The 21,484-nt window shown below is 52.0% G+C and overlaps 1 protein-coding gene across 3 annotated transcripts in view; it reads left to right on the top strand.

The window, feature by feature from the left end:
- TRAP1 (TNF receptor associated protein 1) overlaps nt 1-21,484 on the top strand; it is a 63,132-nt gene that overhangs the window by 27,555 nt on the left and 14,093 nt on the right. For 2 of the 3 annotated variants that reach the window (XM_032145465.2, XM_058433996.1), the window contains 10 exons: nt 293-451; nt 2,107-2,189; nt 5,022-5,162; nt 11,398-11,469; nt 13,539-13,699; nt 15,020-15,129; nt 15,766-15,839; nt 16,646-16,801; nt 18,338-18,458; nt 19,372-19,441. In XM_032145465.2, the coding sequence (XP_032001356.1) occupies nt 293-451; nt 2,107-2,189; nt 5,022-5,162; nt 11,398-11,469; nt 13,539-13,699; nt 15,020-15,129; nt 15,766-15,839; nt 16,646-16,801; nt 18,338-18,458; nt 19,372-19,441 (1,147 nt within the window). Of the gene's footprint in view, nt 1-292; nt 452-2,106; nt 2,190-3,446; nt 3,678-5,021; nt 5,163-11,397; nt 11,470-13,538; nt 13,700-15,019; nt 15,130-15,765; nt 15,840-16,645; nt 16,802-18,337; nt 18,459-19,371; nt 19,442-21,484 lie in introns of those variants that run through there. The other variant, XM_032145466.2, reaches the window with a different exon arrangement.

Genomic DNA, 21,484 nt, shown 5'->3' on the forward strand with positions numbered 1-21,484 from the left:
GTGACAGAGCGAGACCCCCCTCTGAAAAGAAAGCAGCAGCCCACCCCCTCCAGTTTCGCTTCTGCGGTTCTGAGAAGACCCAATATCTTACGCTGATTACATCTGTGAGGGCTCCTTGCCAAAACCACACCTTGACACTGTGGCATTTGGTTCTGTGGATTTCTCCTTCAGCAACAGCCTGACTTAGAGGTGTCCACGCTAGCTTCTGCTAGACACCCTTGATGGGACGAATTACCATATTGTTTCTCGTGTCTTCCTAATACTCATTCTTTCTGCATATTTGTCTTTTCAGGAAAACCAGTTCTGTGTCCTCGGAGGACCACAGCCCAGTTGGGCCCCAGGCGAAACCCGGCCTGGAGCTTGCAGGCAGGACGGCTGTTCAGCACGCAGACCGCCGAGGACAAGGAGGAACCCCTGCACTCGATCATCAGCAGCACAGAGAGCGTGCAGGGTAGCCTGGGCTCGTGCTTTGGTCTGGGAGGGCTTTTCGGTTCACTGCTGTGCGTAAAGGGGCATTTTCAGGGTGGAGGCAGTGATTGGTAGAGCCACCGCCTTAGGTCTGAAATCAGAAGGTCTTGGCTGTTGGGAGTGCTGCGCCCTCCATTTCTGTCCCAGCGAGGGACTTCTGCCAGTGTCGGGTGTGTCTTGCCCCCTCTGGTGGCCACCCGTGAGTTTGCCATCCGGCACCTCCCCTGAGTGGTGATTCATGGCACATCTGCTAATAATCATGGAAGCGGGAGAGGAAACTCAGCATTGGCCCAGCCTGCGCAGGACTGAATTCCGGAGCTGTCTTTTCATTCCCTCTGAAGTATAAAAAAGCAGTCTTTGGAGCCAGTCCTGAAGTGGCTCCATTTCTGGCTTTTAAGTGGGTCGACAAGAGTAGAATCTTTGAAGTTAAAAAGAGAAGTGAGGTTTTCTTGTTATTTTGATTTCTAAATAATTAATTTGGAAACTGCTTTTTTGAAGAATATAGGCCAGGCACAGTGGCTCACACTTGTAATCCCAGCACTTTGGGAGGCCGAGGTAGGAGAATTGCTTGAGGCCAAGAGGTCGAGACCAACCTGGGCAACGTAGACCCTTTGTCTACAAAAAAAAAAAATTAAAAAGTTAGCCAGGCATGGTAGCACACACCAGTGGTTCCAGGTACTTGAAAGGCTGAGGCGGGAGAATCACTTGAGCCCAGGAAGTTGAGGCTGCAGTGAGCATGATTCTGCCACTGCATAGCAGCCTGGGCAACAGAAAGAACATATAATCTGGTTCTTAGAGGTGGCCCAGTTCTCGTAACCATGCACATTAGGAAACCATGCTCAGCAGTTCCTCGACGTAGCCCGAGGCATGTCTGTCCTCAGCAGTGGGAGGATTTGTCCTGCCCTGAGACCTCCTTCCTGAGAGACTTTTTGTTTTGTTTTGAGACAGGGTCTTTCTCTGTCACCCGGGCCAAGTGCCGTGGTGCAGTCATGGCTCACTGAAGCCTCGACCTCCCTGGCTCACGTGATCCTCCCACCTCAGCCCCCTAAGTCACTTGGACCACAAGTGTGTGCCACCATGCTCAGCTACTTTGTGTATTTTTTGTAGAGATGGTGGGGTCCCTCTGTGTTGCCCAGGCTGGTCTTGAGCTCCTGGGCTTAAGTGATTCTCCTGCCTTGGCCTCCCAAAGTGCTAGGATTACGGGCGTGAGCCATGGCGCCCAGCCAGACTTTGTTTCTGTCTACTTCTTTCTTTTTGTTCACGATCTTAAATGGGAGGCCAGGCGGGTCAATCATGAGGTCAGGAGATCGAGGCCATCCTGGCTAACATGGTAAAACCCTGTCTCTACTAAAAATACAAAAAATTAGCCGGGCGTGGTGGCAGGAGCCTGTAGTCCCATCTACTCGGGAGGCTGAGGCAGGAGAATGGTGTGAACCTGGGAGGTGGAGCTTGTAGTGAGCCGAGATCGTGCCACTGTACTCCAGCCTGGGTAACGGAGCGAGACTCCGTCTCAAAAAAAAAAAAAAAAAAAAAGTTTAAAACTCATAAACTTAAGCATTCTTTGGAACGTGACGTAGCGTATTCTTGCACAAAAATCGAAATTAAACTTTATTGGTTGTGTCTGTGTTTCATTACTAGGTTCCACTTCCAAACATGAGTTCCAGGCCGAGACAAAGAAGCTTTTGGACATCGTTGCTCGGTCCCTGTACTCAGAAAAAGAGGTGCGTTCCCCGCTAACCATGCCTGATGCTAGCAAAGTTTCTTTTCACAAAGCTGTTTTTATGCCATTCTGGAGAATTGCCAGATAATATATTAGCTGTGAGAAAGCATTAAACTTTGGACAGGTCCCCAGCTTAAGCTACCAGTGAAAGGAGTTTTACCAGACTCTGTTTTGGTTTTGTGGATAAGTGTATCCAGATGGTTCTTTGGGCTGGATCAACTCTGGGAATTAATTGAATTTTGCCAATAATTTTAAAAGTTCCCCAAATACAGCCCTGGGGTGGTGGCTCATGCCTGGGAAGTCTGTGCTTTGGGAGGTCGAGGCGGGAGAATCACTTGAGTCCAGGAGTTTGAGACCAGCCTGGTCGACACCGCAAGATTCCGTCTCTACAAAAAATTAAAAAAATTAGCCAGCTATGGGGGCACTGATCTGTGGTCCCAGCTACTCAGGAGGCTGGGGTGGGAGGATGACTTGAGCCTGGCAGACTCTGGGGCTGCAGTGAGCCATGACTGTTACTACACTGACCTGCACAACAGTAAGACCCTCTCTCCAAAAAAAAGCCCCCCAAATCCTAGCGTGCAGCTCTGCTGAAATGCGTTTCTGTGCAGCTTTGGATGTGCTCTGAGGCCCCTTTGCCTGGTGTGACTACCTGCAGGTCTTGGGGCCTTTGGCTGCCGGAGGAACAAGATTCCCCAGTCCTGTGTGTTTGGAGCAGGGAGGAGTTACTGAGGAAATTAAAACGCATTTGGAGCTGGGTGTGGTGGCTCACACCTGTAATCCCGGCACTTTAGGAGGCCAAAGTAGGAGGATTGTGTGAGTCCAGGAGTTTGAGACCAGCCTAGGCAACGTGGTGAGACCCCACCTCTATTAAAAACCCACAAAACTCATTTGGGATGACAGGACAAGGAAAAAGAAAAATGAAGGCCACCATCATTGACATGCTGATTATTGCTGGAAGGCAAAGGAGAATCCTGAAGAAAGTTTGTAAAGCACCAAATTTCGAAGCTCAGAGGGGCTTCCAGGAGCTGTTTCCAGGTTTCGTACTGATGAGTGCTGCATTCCTGCCTCCCAGTGACCTCCAGCTTCCGCCCAGATCAGCCGCTGCTTCCTTTTCACCTGTGTGCTCTTGCGGACTTAATTTTTCTATTTTTATTTGTGTGGTTTTTTTGTTGTTGTTGTTTGTTTGTTTGTTTGTTTTTTAATTTTTTGGAACAGGGTCTGGCTCTGACGCCCAGGCTGGAGTGCAGTGGTATGATCTTGACTCGCTGCAACCTCCGCCTCCTGGGCTCAAGCCGTCCTTCCTCCTCAGCCTCTGGCTGATATTTGTATTTTTTTGTAGAGACGGAGTTTTGCCATGTTGCCCAGGCTGGTCTTGAACTCCTGGGCTGAAGTGATCTGCCTGCTTCAGCCTCCCAAAGTGCTGAGATCACAGGTGTGAGCCACCGCACCCGGCCTCTCTCACTGACTTTAAATGGAAGGTCTGTTTGAGGTCAGTGTGCTTTTCAGCTCCTGAGGGACAGCTGGGTCCTGAGGCCCGTTTTTCTCCGGGTGTGGTAGACCTGGTGTTCGGTGGTCCCCACTAGATGAGATGAAGCCAGGGAACCTGTTTTTGTGCAGTAGGAGTGTATCAGTCCATTTTCACACTGCTGATAAAGACATACCTGAGACTGGGCAATTTACAAAAGGAGGAGGTTTAATTGGACTTACACCTCCACGTGGCTGGGGAAGTCTCACAGTCATGGTGGAAGGCAACGAGGAGCAAGTCCTGTCTTACATGGATGGCAGCAGGCAAAGAGAGAATGAGCAAGACACAAAAGCGGAAACCCCAAAAAACTGTCAGATCTCGTGAGACTTACTCACTACCACGAGAACAGTACTGGGGAAACGGCCCCCATGATTCACTTGTCTCCGACCAGGTCCTTCCCACAACACGTGGGAATTATGGGAGTACAATTCAAGGTGAGATTTGAGTGGGGACAGAGCCAAACCATATCAAGGAGAAGTGGATGTTTGAGTGATATGCCGTCATCCCTGTGCAGGAGTTGGGAAAGAAATTGTTCCTCACAGGGTTCTTTTGTTTGTTTTTTTGAGACAGAGTTTCTCTCTGTCGGGGCTGGAGTGCAGTGGTGCCATCTCGGCTCACTGCAACCTCCTCCTTGTGGGTTCAAACGATTCTCCTGCCTCAGCCTCCTGAGTAGCTGGGATTACAGGCGTGTTCCGTCACGCCCAGGTGCCGGGATTACAAGCATGAGCCACCACACGCAGCCAGAGGGCTCTTCTTAAAGTTATAATTAACAGATGGACACATAACTTCAGGCTTGATTAAAAATTCTGAAAAGGGCCAGGTGCCGTGGCTCACGTCTGTAATCCCAACACTTTGGGAGGCCAAGGCACAGGGATCACTTGAGCCTGGGAGATCAAGTCTAGCCTGGGCAACATAGCAAGACCCTGTGTTTATAAAAATTTTAAAACAATTAGCTGGATGTGGTGGTGCATGCCTGTGGTCCCAGCTACTTAGGAGGCTGAGGTGGGAGGATTGCTTGGGTCCAGGAGGTTGAGGCTGCAATAAGCCGTGATTGCAGCCTCCAGCCTGGGTGACAGAGTGAGACTGTCAAACAAACCCTGAAAGGAAAGTCAGCACCTTTAGTCACTTTGTGACCGGCCCAGAGGAACTGCCTTTGACTATAGCAGAAACTCTTTATGCTTTGAGAGTTGACTATTCTGTGACTGTTCTCCGCTACCTTTTAATAGTTATTGGAAATGCAGCTGACCAGATAGATCCTGCCGGATGAGTGTCCTTCATTGTCTGTGCCTCCCATTTCTATTCCTGTAGGTGTTTATACGGGAGCTGATCTCCAATGCCAGCGATGCCTTGGAAAAACTGCGTCACAAACTGGTGTCTGACGGCCAAGCATTGCCAGAAATGGAGATTCACTTGCAGACCGATGCCGAGAAAGGCACCATCACCATCCAGGTACCCCCCTCGGTGTCCAGGCGTGTGGCAGGCCCGGCCATGCAGCAGGGACAGGACCTGCCTTCTAGTGATGTCTCTGGGGTCCCAGGGACGTACTGGCCGTCCGTACCACCAGGATAACTCTGGCTATAATTTATTGTTACAGTAGCACTCATTCATTATAGAAAATTTTGGAAAAGCAGGTAAGCAGAGAAGATTTGAAATCACCCCATCATCCAGCAGTAACTCCTGGTAACATCTTAGCATATGGCCACACGGGGTTTTGGTGTATGCAGTTATTAACATATCTAAACATATCTTATTTTTAATGTACTCTTTTCATATTTTTAACTGTGTTTTCCCCTCAAAATGCAGATGAAGCAGTGCTGTGGCTGCTGCCGTAGCCTCGTGGAAATTTTAAGCCTGAAAAGTTAGAAAGGCCAAAGAGGGGTCAGGTAGGGGCCCTGAGAGACATTGCATCCAAAGACAGCTGCCTCAGGACCTGTTGTCCCAGGGTCACGGCGTCATTGCGGGGGTGTCTGTCTCTGTGGAGAGGTGGAGAGGCTGGCCTCGGTGGCATCTGAGTATTCCCTTTTAGGGTGCTGGCTTGCTCTGAAGGTCATGCCCCATAAATGAATGCAGGCACGCGTGAATGAATGGACTTGTGAAGGGATGGCTGTTTTAATTAAAGGAGGGGCTTTTGTGAGGTGTCAGCTTTATGCACTCCCTCGTGGGTTTAGAGAATCCAGACTGAGCCCCATGGTACGTGCCAGCTGTTTGTCATAGCTCTTGGTCATAAGGATTGGGTGGGGAGTGAGTTTCTTCTCTCCCTGCCTTCCCTGAGCTGGCCTGGCTGTGGAATGGGCCCTGTGGCCAGGGCTGCAGCGCCCTGCGCTTCCCTCCTGTTTTCAGCACAGAGGTTCCTTGCAGATGATTGAAAATGGATGTGCTGGGGCAAGGGGTCGTGGGGATGTGATTCGTGGTCTTTAGTAGAGGGGCCAGTCCTCATGTGCCAGTACTTCCTGGTACTAAGACTATTTATGTTACAATAATGGTCTTTGGTTTTGTGTTTTGTCTTCTTTTTTCTTAAAGAGCAGTTCTAGATTTACAGAAAATGGGAGCAGGTAATTTAGAGTTCCATTATATCCTTCGGGACCCAGTTTTTCTATGCTCAACAGCCGATGTGAGCATGGTCCATTTATTTCATTTTTTTTTCTTTTTTTTTGGAGACAGAGTGTGGCTGTGTCGCCCAGGCTGGAGTGCAGTAGTGTGATCTCAGCTCACTGCAGCCTCTGCTTCCCAGGTTCAAGCAACTCTCATGCCTCAGCCTCCTGAGTAGCTGGGATTACAGACGTGTGCCATGATGCCCAACTAATTTTTGTATTTTTAGTAGAGATAGGGTTTCACCATGTTGGCCAGGCTGGGCTTGAACTCCTGCCCTCAAGTGATCTGCCTGCCTCGGCCTCCCAAGTGTTAGATTACAGGCATGTGCCACCATACCCGGCCCATTTATTACAATTAGTTAACTAATATTGATACATTATTCTTATGTAAAGCTTTAGAAAAGGAGGCGTTCTTGTGGGGTCTCAGAGATGCTATGCCATTCCGTCTCCTACTGGTATATCAGCTACATTGCTTTTTGTTATTTTTAGGGGATTTTTTTTTAGGGAATAAAATATGCAGCCTTAATTTATCACTGTCTAGCGTGAATTAATATTTAACACTTCAGTGTAAGAATCGTACAACAGTATCATTCCGGTGGCAAGATCATCTTTTTCTTTTGATGTCAAATATTTTATGTATATACCTGTTGCAAACCCTCACAAATTCCTTTTTATTTTTGTTTGAGACAGAGTCTCATTTTATTGCCCAGGCTGGAGTGCAGTGGTGCGATCTCACCTCACTGCAGCCTCTGCCTCCCTGGTTCAAGCGATTCTCCTGCCTCAGCCTCCCGAGTAGCTGGGTTTACAGGCACCTGCCACCACACCTGGCTAATTTTTGTATTTTTAGTAGAGATGGGGTTTCACCATGTTGGTCAGGCTGGTCTCAAACTCCTGACATCAAGTGATCTGACTGCCTTGGCCTCCCAAAATGCTGGGACTACAGGCGTGAGACACTGTGCCTGGTCTCACCATTTCCTTTTAAAATCACATTGTGCGGGTCGCCTGGCAACAGATGATTTATGTCTACATCTGAAAAATCTGTAGTTATTATTTTTTTTTGGTAAATATTTTAGAACAGATTTCAATTTTCAGAAAAATTTTAAAGATAGTACAGCGTTGCCATCTACTCCAACACCCAGCTTCCCTTATGAATGAAATCTTATGGCCGGGTGCAGTGGCTTACGCTTGTAATCCCAGCACTTTGAGAGGCCAAGGTGGGCAGATCACCTGAGGTCAGGAGTTCAAGACCAGCCTGGCCAACATGGTGAAACCCTGTCTCTACTAAAAATACAAAAATTAGCCGGATGTGGTGGTGCACACCTGTAATCCCAGCTGCTCAGGATGCCGAGGCAGGAGAATCGCTTGAACCTGGGAGGCGGAGGTTGTAGTGAGCTGAGATCGCGCCTTTGCACTCTAGCTTGGGCAACAAGAGTGAAACTCGTCTCAAAAAAAACACAAAAAAAGAAATCTTATGTTAGTATATTACATTGGTTACAGTTAATCAACCAGTATGGGTATATTATTCTTAACACAAGTCTATTCAGATTTCCTTAGTTTTTACCTCATGTCCTTTTTCTCTCCTAGCATCCCACATGACATTTAGTTGTCCTGTCCCCTTAGCTCCTCTTGGCTGTGACAGTTTCTCAGACTTTCCTTGTTTTTGATGACCTGGAAGATTTTTTTTTTTTTTTTTTTTTTTTTTTTTGAGATGGGGTTTTGCTCCTGTTGCCCAGGCTGGAGTACAATGGCGTGATTTCAGCTCACCGCAGCCTCCGCCTCCGGGTTCAAGCGATTTTCTTGCCTTCAGTCTCTCGAGTAGCTGGGATTACAGGTATGTGCCACCACGCCTGGCTAATTTTGTATTTTTAATAGAGACAGAGTTTCTCCACGTTGGTCAGGCTGATCTTAAACTCCCGGCCTCGGGTGATCTGCCCGCCTCGGCCTCCCAAAGTGCTGGGATTACAGGCATGAGCCACCGCACCCAGCCTGACCTGGAAGGTTTTTATGTTTGTTTAGAGTCAGGGTCTTCTTTTCTCTCCAGGTTAGGGTGCAGTGGTGCTATCAGGGTTCACTGCAGCCTTGACCTCCTGGGCTCAAGTGATCTACCACCTCAGCCTCCTTTAGCTAGGGCCACAGGCACATGCCACCATGCCCGGCTAACTTTAAAAAAATTATTTTTTTGGCCGGGCATGGTGGCTCACGCCTGTAATCCTAGCACTTTGGGAGGCCGAGGCGGGCAGATTGTCTGAGCTCAGGAGTTCAAGACCAGCCTGGGCAACATGGTGAAACCCTGTGTCTGCTAAAAATACAAAAGAAATTAGCTGGGTGTGGCAGCATGTGCCTGTAGTGCCAGCTACTCGGGAGGCTGAGGCAAGAGAATTGCTTGAACTTGGGGGGCAGAAGTTGCAGTGAGTGGAGATCACACCACTGCACTCCAGCACTCCAGCCTGTGCGACAGAGCGAGAAAATTTTTTTGTCGTTGTTGTTTTTTCTGGTTGTTTTTTTTGTAGAGACGGTCTTGCTTTGTGGCCCAGGCTGGTCTCAAACTCCTGGGCTCAAGCAGTTTTCTCACCTTGACCTTCCAAAGTGCTAGGATTACAGATGTGAGCTGTTGTGTCCAGCCCTATGTTTTCTTCTAGCGGTTTTACAGCTTTAGCTCTTATATTTAGATCTATGATCCATTTCAAGTTAATTTTTGTGTATGGTGTGAGGTAGGGGTTGAGGTTTATATTTTGTTTATGGGTGTACAGTTGTTTCAGTACTATCTGTTAATAGACCTATCATCCCCCATTGAATTACCTTGGAATCTTTGTCAAAAATCAAGTAATATACTTTCTGTGCAGCTCTGTTCCTGTGCTCTGTTTGGTTCTTTGATCTATGTGTCGATCCTTAAATGCCCACATCGCACTGTCTTAATTATTGTAGCTTTATAGGAAGTCTTAAAATTAGGTATTTTAAATTCTCCAACTTTGTTCTTCAAAATATTTTGAAAATTTTCTAGGTTCTTTGTATTTCCGTATACATTTTAGAATCGGCTTGTCATTTTCTACAAAACCTGTAAGGATTTAGACTGGGATTGCAGTGCAGATCAGTTTGGGAAAAAATAAATTAAATTGAAAATAGGAGCTATTAGTTGCATTTTCTCCTTTACCTTGGTCTAACATTAACCTTTCCCTTAAGGACTCTAAGTTTCTGATGTATTAAACACTTAAATGAAACTTATATTTAATGACTGATACCAACTAGATATTAATTTTAAGTAGTTTTTTATTCATAATTATTACATGATCTACAATAAATGAATCAGGCTGGATTTTGGACTTTTCATACCAGCACCTCAGAAATAATTGCCCAGAAGCCTCTTGGTGCCATGTTTCTTGTTGGCTGCTGGGGCCCATGAAACATGCACATGTGTGCACTGCAGTAACTGGTGGTGATGTGGTTTTGGTGCCCATTCTGCCTGTGCTGCCTACAGTGGGAAGGCTGACAGCTGGCCCGTCTCCCTGGCCTGCTGCTTGCTGTGGATTATTTGCTGAGTGGCACTGACCACCCCTGCTGTGCCAATGGAGACAGCACTGATGCCCGATAATAGTGGGCTCCCATGGCCCCTGCAGGCTGTCCTGGAGAGGAAGCCTTTAGAAAGGAACTTCCTAGAAGAAAGTTCAGAAAACTGTTTCTGAAGGCCTTTGTCCCAATTCATAGATGCGGAGGCTTGGAGCGAGCTCTTTTTTTTAAGGTGGTCTGCACATCATAGCAGAGCAAGCTGGGGCTGCAGCTACGTTATGGGCATGTTGAGTGAGGAACTGCAGATGAGAATCTGACTGGGCTTTGAGGAAGGAGGAGCCCATGGTCAGTAAGGCCTTGTGTGTTCACCAGCGCGTTGGTCTGTGTTGTGATTCAGGCTGCTATAGCTGAATACCTTAGACTGGGCAATTTATAAACAACAGAGCTGTATTGCTCACAGTTCTAGAGGCTGGGAGGTCCAAGAGCAAGGGGCCAGCAGATTGGGCATCTGGCAAGGGCCCTTTGTCTCAGGCAGCGCCTCTTGCATCTTCACACAGAAGGTGGAAGGGGCAGACAAGCTCCCTGAAGCCTGTTTTCTAAGGGCCCTACTCCCATTCATGAGAGTGGAGCCCTCGTGACTTGATCACCTCCCCAAGGCCCCACTCCCAGTGCCATGCCCTTGGGACTTAGGTCTTAACATATGGATTTGGGTGACACTGGCACTCAGACCAGAGCAGCTGCAACAGGATAGGCCAGATAGAGGCTCCAACTCAAGGGCTCTGCCTTCCCGCGGGAGAGGCGTCTGTGCCCGCTCTTCCCATGGTTGGGGGGTGGGTGTGGGGGCCGCGTGCACAGCTCCGCCCCCAATGCCTGCTTCCTGGTCTCCTCAATCAGATCGTTCTGCTGGATTGAGAGAGCCACCAGAGGAGGGGACCGCTGTTCCCCAGAACCATAGCCAGGGAGAAGGCGTGGGGGCCACATCTTGATGGTGGGAGAGCTGTGCTTTTCCTAATTGCTGGCGTAATATTTTTTTTTCGGAATGGTTTTTAACAAACAAAGCAACTTTCTGCTGTCTCTTCCTGTTTTCTCTGGTGAGGCCAAGCTGCTATGACTAGAATTAGTCTTCTTTTTTTCTTTTTTTTTTGAAATGGAGTCTGGCTCTGTCACCCAGGCTGGAGTGCAGTGGCGCATTCTCAGTTCACTGCAGTCTCTGCCTCCTGGGTTCATTGGGTTCAAGCAATTCTCCTACCTCAGCCTTCGAGTAGCTGGGACCACAGGTGCTCGCCATCATGCCTGGCTAATTTTTTTTTTTAGTAGACATGGGATTTTACCATGTTGGCCAGGCTGGTCTTGAACTCCTGGCCTCAAGTGATCCGCCTGCCTTGGCCTCCCAAAGTGCTGGGATTACAGGCATGAGCCGCCGCGCCTGGCCCCTAGAATTAGTCTTTTCTGATGAGCATCTGGTGCTACCTGGCTGGGCCCTGTCTGGCCAATGTCATTGACACCATTTGAGCCCCTGGGACTGCTGGTGCACTCACCCTGCTTCCCAGGTGCTGGGGGCTTGGCGCTTAGCATGTCTCTCTCCTCAGGATACTGGTATTGGGATGACACAGGAAGAGCTGGTGTCCAACCTGGGGACGATTGCCAGATCGGGGTCAAAGGTAAGCGTGGGCCCCCCACACAGCCTCCCCATTCCCCTCAGGGTGCAAAGATCCCTCCAGTAGGGGTGGCCCTGGGTGCTAGATTAAGTAAGAACATTGTCAGTTGCATTCCACCCAGTGGGTACTGTGGGAACACCTCATGACGTGACAGCCATCCCTCAGTATCTGGGAGTTGGTCCCTCAGTATCTGGGTTCCAGTATCCTGGTTCCAGGACGCCCCTTGGATACCAAAGTCTGCAGATGCTCCAGTCCCGGATTAAAGTGGTGCCATATTTTGTAGACACATCTTCTTTTATGCTTTAAATGATCTCTAGATTACTTATAATAACTGATACAACGTAAATGGTAAATATAGATATAACATAGTTATGTTTTTTATACTACTTTTTATCATTGTGTTGTTTTTTATTTTTTTATGAGTATTTTCGATCCTTGGCTGGTTGAATCTGCAAATGTGGAACCCGTAGATATGAGGACCAACTGTACTGGCTTATTGTAGCCTCCGCCTCCCAGTTCAAGCAATTCTCCTGCCTTAGCCTCCCAAGTACCTGGGATTACAGGCACGAGCCACCACGCCTGGCCAATTTTTTGTATCTTTAATAGAGACGGGGTTTCACCATGTTGGCCAGGCAATCCTCCAGCCTCAGCCTCCTGAGTAGGTGTGACTACAGGTGCATGTGACCACGCCCAGACCCACAGAGCAGTTCTGACCAGAAGCATCAAACCCACAGACATCGCATCCCAAGGCTGTTCTCATGCGTGACGCTGTGTGAGAGGAGACTGATCCCTCTGACCCTCTCTGCATCAAGCCCACAAGGCTCAGGGAATCGACTTTGCAGAAAAGTGCCATGAGGCACAACAACACATTTGGACTCAGACTAACAGCCTGGGAACCTCCAGCTCTTGCCCTTTTCCAGCTGTGGGCAAAGCACTTATTTCAATCTCCTCATCTGTAAAATGAAAACACTAGGTCGGTTGTGGTGGCTCACGCCTGAAACCCCAGCGCTTTGGGAGGCCGAGGCAGATGGATCACGAGGTCAGGAGTTCGAGACTAGCCTGACCAACAGGGTGAAACCCCATCTCTACTAAAAATACGAAAATTAGCTGGGCGTGGTGGTGGTACCTGTAATCCTAGCTACTCGGGAGACTGAGGCAGGAGAACCACTTGAACCCAGGAGGCAGAGGTTGCAATGAGCCGAGATCACGGCGCTGCACTCCAGCCTGGGCGACAGAGCGAGACTCCATCTCAAAAACAACAACTACAAAAACAAAACACCTACCATAACTGTGACTTTACCGTCCACGTTATGTCTTTTGTTGTATTTCTCTCGAGATTGGTCTGCTGTCCTGTGTAGTGGCCACCAGCTGCATGTGGCAGTTTAAATGTAAATGCATTAAAATTAAATAAAAGGGGACGTTGAGCTCCTCAGCTGCACAGGCCACATTCCAGGTGCTCGGCAGGCTGTCACATTGCACCTGGCAGATGCAGAACGTTCCCATCATTGGAGAAAGTTCCATCGGACAGCGTGGGCCAGGGCAGTGGGCGTGTGTATTTTCCTTGATTTTGGCCTTAGGACCTTTGGCAGTGTTAGAGTAGAAAAAAAGTGCTGTGCAGTGCTTACAGACGCATGCGTGTGATTCCTACTCTCTTTCCCACAAAGTGTAGACTCCAGGAGACTTGAATATGGAAGCCAGTTTGGAGCCTCTCTTCACTCCTGGCCTTCCTATGGAAGGAGCTTATTCAAGGGAAAGAGCTTATTCAACCTGCTCTTTCCCCACCCCCAGGTGTGACCCACAGGCCTCCACCTGTCTGGGACAGGCAGGACTACGGGCTTTGGGAATCAAATGGAATACACACTCGTCCCACTGCTGCCAGCTGGTTGTCCTACGGCCAGTGCGTCACCTCTCTGTGACTTAGCTCTTCATGTGTAGAATGGGGTGGAAAAGTACTCAGTGTGGCTGTTTTAAGGATGAAGGGGTCTTAGCGGTGCTAGCAGAACAGCCACGGTGTTGTGATTGTCTGCTCTCTGGAGGGGACGCTGCCTCCCTAACCGGCCTCTGCCCCACAGGCCTTCTTGGATGCTCTGCAGAACCAGGCTGAGGCCAGCGGCAAGGTCATCGGCCAGTTTGGAGTGGGTTTCTACTCAGCCTTCATGGTGGCTGACAGAGTGGAGGTCTATTCCCGCTCGTCAGCCCCGGGGAGCCCGGGTTACCAGTGGCTCTCAGACGGGTGAGTGACGAATGTTGCCTGCCAGGCAGCTCAAAGCTGAGCTGGAGCCCTTAGCATGGAGTTTGGAAATACACAGGCATTTTCTGGGCTTTTTATGTGAAATCTGACTCTCCCGCTTTGGGGAGTCAGTGACTTCTGCGGCTCCAAGTGGCCCGTAGCGCCTGTCTGGTCCCATGTGGTTGGTCACCACCACTGTGCTCGGGAAGGCAGGCCTGGCCCACGCTGAGCTCCTTTCTCAGTGGCTGAGCTGCAGGACTGGCCTGTCCCCCGGTGGCCCCTCTGCAGCCTCCTGTGACCGACCTTCTGCAAGAGCTCATTCCACTTCCTCCTGGCCCTGGCATTTCCTGGCTTTGCCTCACCAGCCCACCTCTGCCTCTATAGGGTGAGGAGCCTGCTGGGGGCTTTTTTTTCTTTTCTTTTCTTTTGGGACGAAGTTTTATTCTTGTTGCCTAGGCTGGAGTGCAATGGCACAATCTTGGCTCACTGCAACCTCTGCCTCCCACGTTCAAGTGATTCTCCTGCCTCAGCCTCCTGAGTAGCTGGAATTACAGGCATACGCCACCACGCGCAGCTAATTTTGTATTTTTAGTAGAGACAGGGTTTCTCCGTGTTGGTCAGACTGGTCTCGAACCCCGACCTCAGGTGATCTGCCCGTCTCGGCCTCCCAAAGTGCTGGGATTACAGACGTGAGCCACCGCGCCCAGCTCCGAGGGCTTTCTAGCGGGTGAGCCGCTTCCAGCCAGCCGAGGCGTCCTCCCTCCGTGATGCCATTTCTGCTCCACAGTGTGTGCAGTGTGCTCAGCTTGACTCCCCACTCTCCCAAAACTAACATTCCTGTTTAATTCCACGAGAGCAGGGCTCAGAGTAAACTTGGGCCAAGGCATCAACACAGCCCTGCCGGGGGTTTCCCCGCTCCTGTGCTTCTGAGATGGTTTTCTGCTCTTCTTAGGGGGCGCCTGGCCCCCTGGCCTTTGTTTTTGCCCCTGGGCATCCGGCACCCAATTTGGATCTGGGCCAGTCCCCCACAGTGCCCCAGGCCTGCTTTCGGGGTAAGCCCAGAGGCTTCTTCTAAGCCCGGGGTCGGTGGAGGACCCCCGCCCGAGGGAACCAGGAGAACTCTGCTGCCTGCGACAGGGTCAGCATTCCTGATGGGCATGTGATAGCCTGAGTGGTACCCTGGGGTCAGAAATGGGGCATTTGAGGTGTGTTGTGTGTTGGTTTGGGCTCTGCCTGTGAAACCCTCGGGAACCGCTGGAGTCCCATGCAGGACATGTCCCAGTGTCGCATCCACCTGGCTTTTCCTTTCCTTGCCTGCCTTAGCTGTGGAGTGTTTGAAATCGCCGAAGCTTCGGGAGTTAGAACCGGGACAAAAATCATCATCCACCTGAAATCTGACTGCAAGGAGTTTGCCAGCGAGGCCCCGGTGCGAGGTGAGTGGGAGCCCGGGCCCAGGCTCACTCCGGGATCCAGGTGTGGCCTGGAGGCCACCAGGTCAGCAGGCATTTTCCGGGGTTCTACCTGCACGAAGGGTGCACAGGCAGAGCCGTGAAGGGCCGTGCTGCTGCAGGACTGGGAGGGGGCTGCCCGCCGGGCTGCGTAGCACTGAGCTCCTGCGGAGACTTGGAGGAAGCTGGCCTGCCTGAGGCGGACCTCAATTCTCCTTCCTCTGCGTGGCCCTTGGCCTTTAGTGCGCCTGGGGGTTTGGCGCAGTCCTGTCCCAGGATGTGGGCGTGGCCTTCCCTCTTTGTGTCCTGCTGGACACTCAGGGAGGCCCTGAGTACCCCCAGGAGTCAGCCCAGAAAGCCATGTTCCAGCCACAAGCTGGCATTGCAGTGTCGCAGCAGCCGGGGCCTCCACAGCTCTGCTTCTCACTTGGGCTCCGCTGCTGCCCCCGTGAGACTGGTGGGAGGACAGGTGTCCCCGCTGTGCCTGTTTCTGTACCTGTGAAGTGTGCACAGCATGGAAGACCCTTCCCAGCAGGCTGGCGCTCACCCTGGAGCTGCTGCAAAGCCTGCGTTTCCACAAGCATTGTAGATGCAGTGTGGTTTTTCTTTTGTCCCTTCCAGATGTGGTAACGAAGTACAGCAACTTCGTCAGCTTCCCCTTGTACTTGAATGGAAGGCGGATGAACACCTTGCAGGTGAGCCCTGAGTTCCTCTACGGTCTGGTCAAACATGGAGACGGATCTGTACGTTTCAGGGCAGCGGGGAAGAGAGGAGCCCAGGGGATGCGGCCCAGAGTCACAGGGCGAGCTGCTCTGTGGAGATGAGACCTGGGTGTGGGGATGAGGCAGGGGCCCAGCTCCACCACAGCCCTGCCCCTGTGCACCGGGCAGCCGGGGTCAGGGGTCAGGGTTCACTGAGGTGTAACGCCCATCCCAGCTGGCTCACCAAGTTAGTGTGCAGCCATGGTGTTCGGTGCAGCCACAGAGCTGTGCAGCCACTCCACATCAATTCCAGAACATCCCATCACCCCAAAAAGCAGCCTTTCCCCACTGCCCCTCCCCCCGCCCCAGCAGCCACGGTCTGCTTTCTGTCTGTTGTGCTGCCTGTTCCAGACGTTTCTCCTGGATGGAGTCACGCGGCATGCTGTCCTCAGTGACTGACTTCCCCCTCGCAGCTCAGCTGTGGTGCAGCGTGGGTCATCCTCGCTCTCACGGCCCACACTGTGTTCGTCAGCTTGCCCCTGCTGGGCAGCGTCGTCCTCTCCCACAGGCCCCCTCAGGGCCGGGCTGGTCCTCCTGACATGTTGTCCTGAGGAGCTCCTGCCCCAGAGGCTTGTGTGTCTCCCCTGCACTACCCGGCATAGCCCAGTGGTGGGGCTGGAGAGGGGTCTACACCTGAGACCACCACCCGTCTGTCTCAGGAGCCTGGCTCAGGCCTGCACGGTGGTGGGGAAGGCGTGCGTGGTGAACACGACGCCCTCCTCGCCGATCTCCGTTTCCAGGCCGTCTGGATGATGGACCCCAAGGACGTCGGTGAGTGGCAACATGAGGAGTTCTACCGCTACATCGCGCAGGCTCACGACAAGCCCCGCTACACCCTGCACTATAAGACGGACGCGCCGCTCAACATCCGCTGCATTTTCTATGTGCCCGACATGGTGAGGCACTGCGGCAGGCCCACGGCCCTCTGGGTGACTCTGTTGTCCCCTGTGACCTCAGCTCTGCAGATGTCACATGATTAACGTGGCAGCGTGAGGGCGTGAAAAACACAGGTAGTGCTGGGTGTGGTGGCTCCCGCCTGTTATCCCAGCACTTTGGGAGGCTGAGGAGGATGGATCACCTGAGCCCAGGAGTTCCAGACCAGCCTGGCCAACATAGTGAGAGCACATCTCTGAAAAAAAAGAAAAAAAGAACAGATGCCTCTGGGTGGGTGACCACAGAGGTTCTCTCTCTCTCAGGGGTCACACATGGCGAGGGAAGGATTGATGGGCATCTCAGTGCAGGCTGGGGTGGAGGCTTGTGGACTGGGGTGTGCCTGGGGAGGGCCCTCAGAACCTACATCATCTGCTGTGGATCAGTGGATGTGTCCTGCCAGGCGCTCTGGGAAGGGCCTGTGGTCTGCCTCTCCGTTGGCCTCTCTGTGTGCTTCCTCCACACCCTCCAACTCCCCTGGTTTCCTTTACCACATTGAAGTTCCCACAAATCCTGCCGTAAGGAAAACTATTCGGGGCTGAAAGCCAGCCTGTCCCGCCTCCAGGCTTTCCTGTCCTTGTCTGCCTGGAACTCTCGTAATGTCCTGCACAGTTGGCATCCATCTTGGAAAGCGCCACCCAGTTGTGGCCTCCAGCGGCTTGTTAAGAGTCTCAAGCCCCACCCAGGGCTCCTGCGTGGGAGCCCACATTTTAATAAGATCTCCCCGCATTTTAACAAGGTCCCCCTGCATTTTAACCGGATCCCTCGGATTTTAACCGGATCCCCTGCATTTTAACCAGGTCTCCCAACATTTGAACTAGATACCCCCTCATTTTAAGCAGATCCCCTGTGATGAGGTGTGGGTCCCGGTTCAGGAAGTGCCGGTGTGGAGCAGGTGTTGGCAGCACGTTCCATGAGGGCCAGACAGGAGCTGGCCCCTGCGTTTCGGGCCCGGTCTCTGTCGTAGCCACTAACCCTGCCGGGTGAGGAAGCAGCACTGCCCTGCTGCCCTCGGAGCACACAGGTCCGGGTCCCGTGAGCTGTGTAGACACTGAAATTTGAATTTCATCTTCATGTCTCATGAGATACTCCTTTTCGAAATCTTTCCTCAACTGTTTAAAAGTGTAAAAACTACTCTTAGACTACACAGAGGTGGGCAGTGAGCTGGATTTGGTCGGAGGGCTCTTTGCTGACCCCCGACCTGTAGCAAGGTTTGGCTGTGTTGGGGGTGTTCAGGGGTACGTGCAAGGTTCACTCTCTTGTGTCCTCCTTAGGGGGTGGGCTGGAGAGGGCGGCAGCTGCCAGAGAAGGCCTTCGGCCCCTTCAGAGCCACAGTGTGGGGCATTGTGGGACCCTGCACTGGGCTTCAACTCAGAGCAGACGCTGGGGGAGGGTGAGGCGGGGAGTGGGTGCTGGATTCATCGCATCCGCCCCCGCCTCCCAGCCAGGGCCTGCCTGGGGAGGGTCAGTGCTGCATGATGGCGTGTTCTCCTCACCCCCAGAAACCGTCCATGTTTGATGTGAGCCGGGAGCTGGGCTCCAGCGTCGCACTGTACAGCCGCAAAGTCCTCATCCAGACCAAGGCCACAGACATCCTGCCCAAGTGGCTGCGCTTCATCCGAGGTACGCTGCTCAGAGTCCGTGAGTAGTGCCTGTGTGGCCCAGTGTCGCCCACTGCATCTGTGAGGGACCGTGCTGATTCCGTTCTCAGCAGCCCTCTGCAGCGAGAGCACCGCCGTCGGCCTGCGCCGCCCATGGGCCTGTGTGTCAGCCACGTTTACACACCCTGGGAGCTGCCCCGCCTCCCTACACACATGACTGATCTGGGGGGAGCACTGGGGTGTTCAGATTGGGGTCTTTCCGTATGTAGGGATATTGTGTGAGTTTCAGATTTATATGTGAGTTGTGTCACGTTTGAGTGAGATTATAGTTTAACAAAGACTTCAGTATTTAAGCCTTGGTACACAGAGGTGCAAACCATCCGATAGAGGTTTTTTTTTTTTTTTGAGACGAGTCTTGCTCTGTCACCCAGGCTGGAGTGCGATGGCGCAATCGTGGCTCACTGCAACCCCTCAAATGATTCTCCTGCCTCAGCCTCCCGAGTAGCTGGGATTACTGGCGCCTGCCACCGCACCCGGCTAATTTTTGTATTTTTAGTAGAGATGGGGTTTCACCATAATGGTCGGGCTGGTCTCGAACTCCTGACCTCGTGATCTGCCCACCTCGGCCTCCCAAAGTGCTGGGATTACAGGCGTCAGACACTGCGCCCAGCCAGAGTTATGATTTTTAACATAAAGCCCAGGCTGTCATTTTCCGAGTGTCTCCCGAGGCTGGCCCGGCCACCCACAGCCCAGGTCACTGTTCTGGGAGGTGGCAGGACGTAGAGGAAGCTCCCGCAGTGCCGCCTCCCTGCTTCCCTCGTAGCACACGTGCTGGGTTGAAGGCCAGGCCTGAAGACAAAGGGCAGGTTAATGGGGAATGTTGGGTGGTGTGGAGGGCCGCAGCCCTGGGAGAAGCTGACTGCCGTGTCTCCCAGGTGTGGTGGACAGTGAGGACATTCCTCTGAACCTCAGCCGGGAGCTGCTGCAGGAGAGCGCACTCATCAGGTGAGCCTCGGGCCGCGGGGAGAGGACCCTGCTGGGGACAAGGCCCCTACCTGCTCCTTTGCCCCCAGAGGGCCCTAGCCGTGGCCCATGGAGCTGAGAGCAGAGGTGGACGGGGAAGCCTGGCCTGCACATGGGGGCCCTCAGGAGCCTTCCAGGTGCTGGCCTGGCCTCTGAAGCCTGTGGTCCAGAAGAACGTGGGGGCGGCTGGTCATGGCTGAGGCTGGAGTCTGGATAGGGGGAGGGGCCGCAGAGCCAGACCTGCCCACCTGTGCCCTAGGGTTGTGACTGCAGCCCTGCAGCAGGCCAGCCCTGTGTGGAGGGGACTCCAGTGTGCTGGCTCCAGGTTCTCCGTCAGTAGCTATGACTTCCCCACTCTGGCCCCAGGCTCACCAAATAGTCTTTATTCAAAACCTCGCTTACTGGCTTTTTTTCCCCTGATGCAAGTAATGCGTCCTTACTAGAGCACATTCAAGTCACCTGTGCTCTCACCTAGAGATGACTGCTGTTGACGGTTTAGGGTGGGGTAAATTGGCAGCCACGTAGGGCAAGTTTCAGAGGGAGCCTGTGGGGTGAGGATTCAGCTAGAATTGGGAGCCCTGGAGGTCTCAAGAGCCCACCACGTGCAGCATGCCGTGGAACGGGCCTTGCTGGAGCCCCCCACGCGCCTGCAGTGTTTCTCTGCCCACCGGTTTCTATCCAGTGTTGAAATGGAAGCAGCTTCTCCGATAAAGGATGAGGCTGGGTAGTTGGTGTGTGTTTGGGCTGCGCTGTGGCGATGGCGAGAGGCCCACACCGAGAGGCACTGGTCCTCAGAGATTCTGTCCTGTGCCGCGGGCCGGAGCAGGTCTGGGTGGGCAGTGTGGTTTCCTGCCTGGTGTGTCCATGCCCAGCCCTGCACAGGTGACATGGCCTGCCGGTGATGTCCTCCTGCCTCACCTTCAGAGGCAGAAAGAGCCACGGAGATTTTTTTCTTTTTTCAACCAAGCAAGCCGCAGTGATGGTTTTATTGGTTGACTGATAGGGTCTTGCTTGTTGCCTAGGTTGGAATGCAGTGGTGTGATCATAGCTCACTGCAGCCTCAACCTCTTGGGCTCAAGCAATCCTTCCACCTCAGCCTCCCAAGTAGCTGGGACTACAAGTGTGAGCTACCATGCCTGGCTAATTTTTTTGTATTTTTTGTAGAGTTGGGATCTTACTATGTTGCCCAGGCTGGTCTTGAACTCCTGGGCTCAAGCGATCCTTTGGCCTCAGCTTCCCAAAGTGCTGGGATTCCAGGCATGAGCCACTGCACCTGGCCACTTAGAATTTTTTTTTTTTTTTTTTTCTCGAGATGGAGTCTTGCTCTGTCGCCCAGGCTGGAGTGCAGTGGCGTGATCTCAGCTCACTGCAACCTCTGCCTCCTAGGTTCACGCCATTCTCCTGTCTCAGCCTCCCGAGTAGCTGGGACTACAGGCGCCTGCCACCACGCCCGGCTAATTTTTTATATTTTTAGTAGAGATGGGGTTTCACCGTGTTAGCTAGGATGGTCTCAATCTCCTGACCTCGTGATCCGCCCGCCTCGGCCTCCCAAAGTGCTGGGATTACAGGCTTGAGCCACCGCACCCGGCCTGTTTTTGTTTTTCACACAATTGAATTAATATTGCTTATACTCTGTTTCCTTTTTTCTACCTAGTTTATTTGCAGCACTTCCCGTGTTTATTGGAAGCACTTTTAATTGCTACATCATGGGACATCACAGGGATCTACCGTAGTTTACTGATCCCGTCCCTTGGGGCTGCACAGCTGGGCCGTCTCAGTGTTTCTGCTGTTGTGACACTGCAGTGCACATGTTTATCTTTATTCTGAAATCTTTTTTTTTTTTTTTTTTTTTTTTTTTTTTTGAGACAGAGTCTTGCTCTGTTACCCAGGCTGGAGTGCAGTGGCGCGATCTTGGCTCACTGCAAGCTCCACCTCCCGGGTTCATGCCATTCTTCTGCCTCAGCCTCCCGAGTAGCTGGGCCTACAGGCACCTGCCACCACGCCTGGCTAATTTTTTGTATATTT

This window comes from Hylobates moloch, unplaced genomic scaffold (assembly GCF_009828535.3).
Source record: "Hylobates moloch isolate HMO894 unplaced genomic scaffold, HMol_V3 SCAFFOLD_23, whole genome shotgun sequence".
NCBI lineage: Eukaryota > Metazoa > Chordata > Mammalia > Primates > Hylobatidae > Hylobates > Hylobates moloch.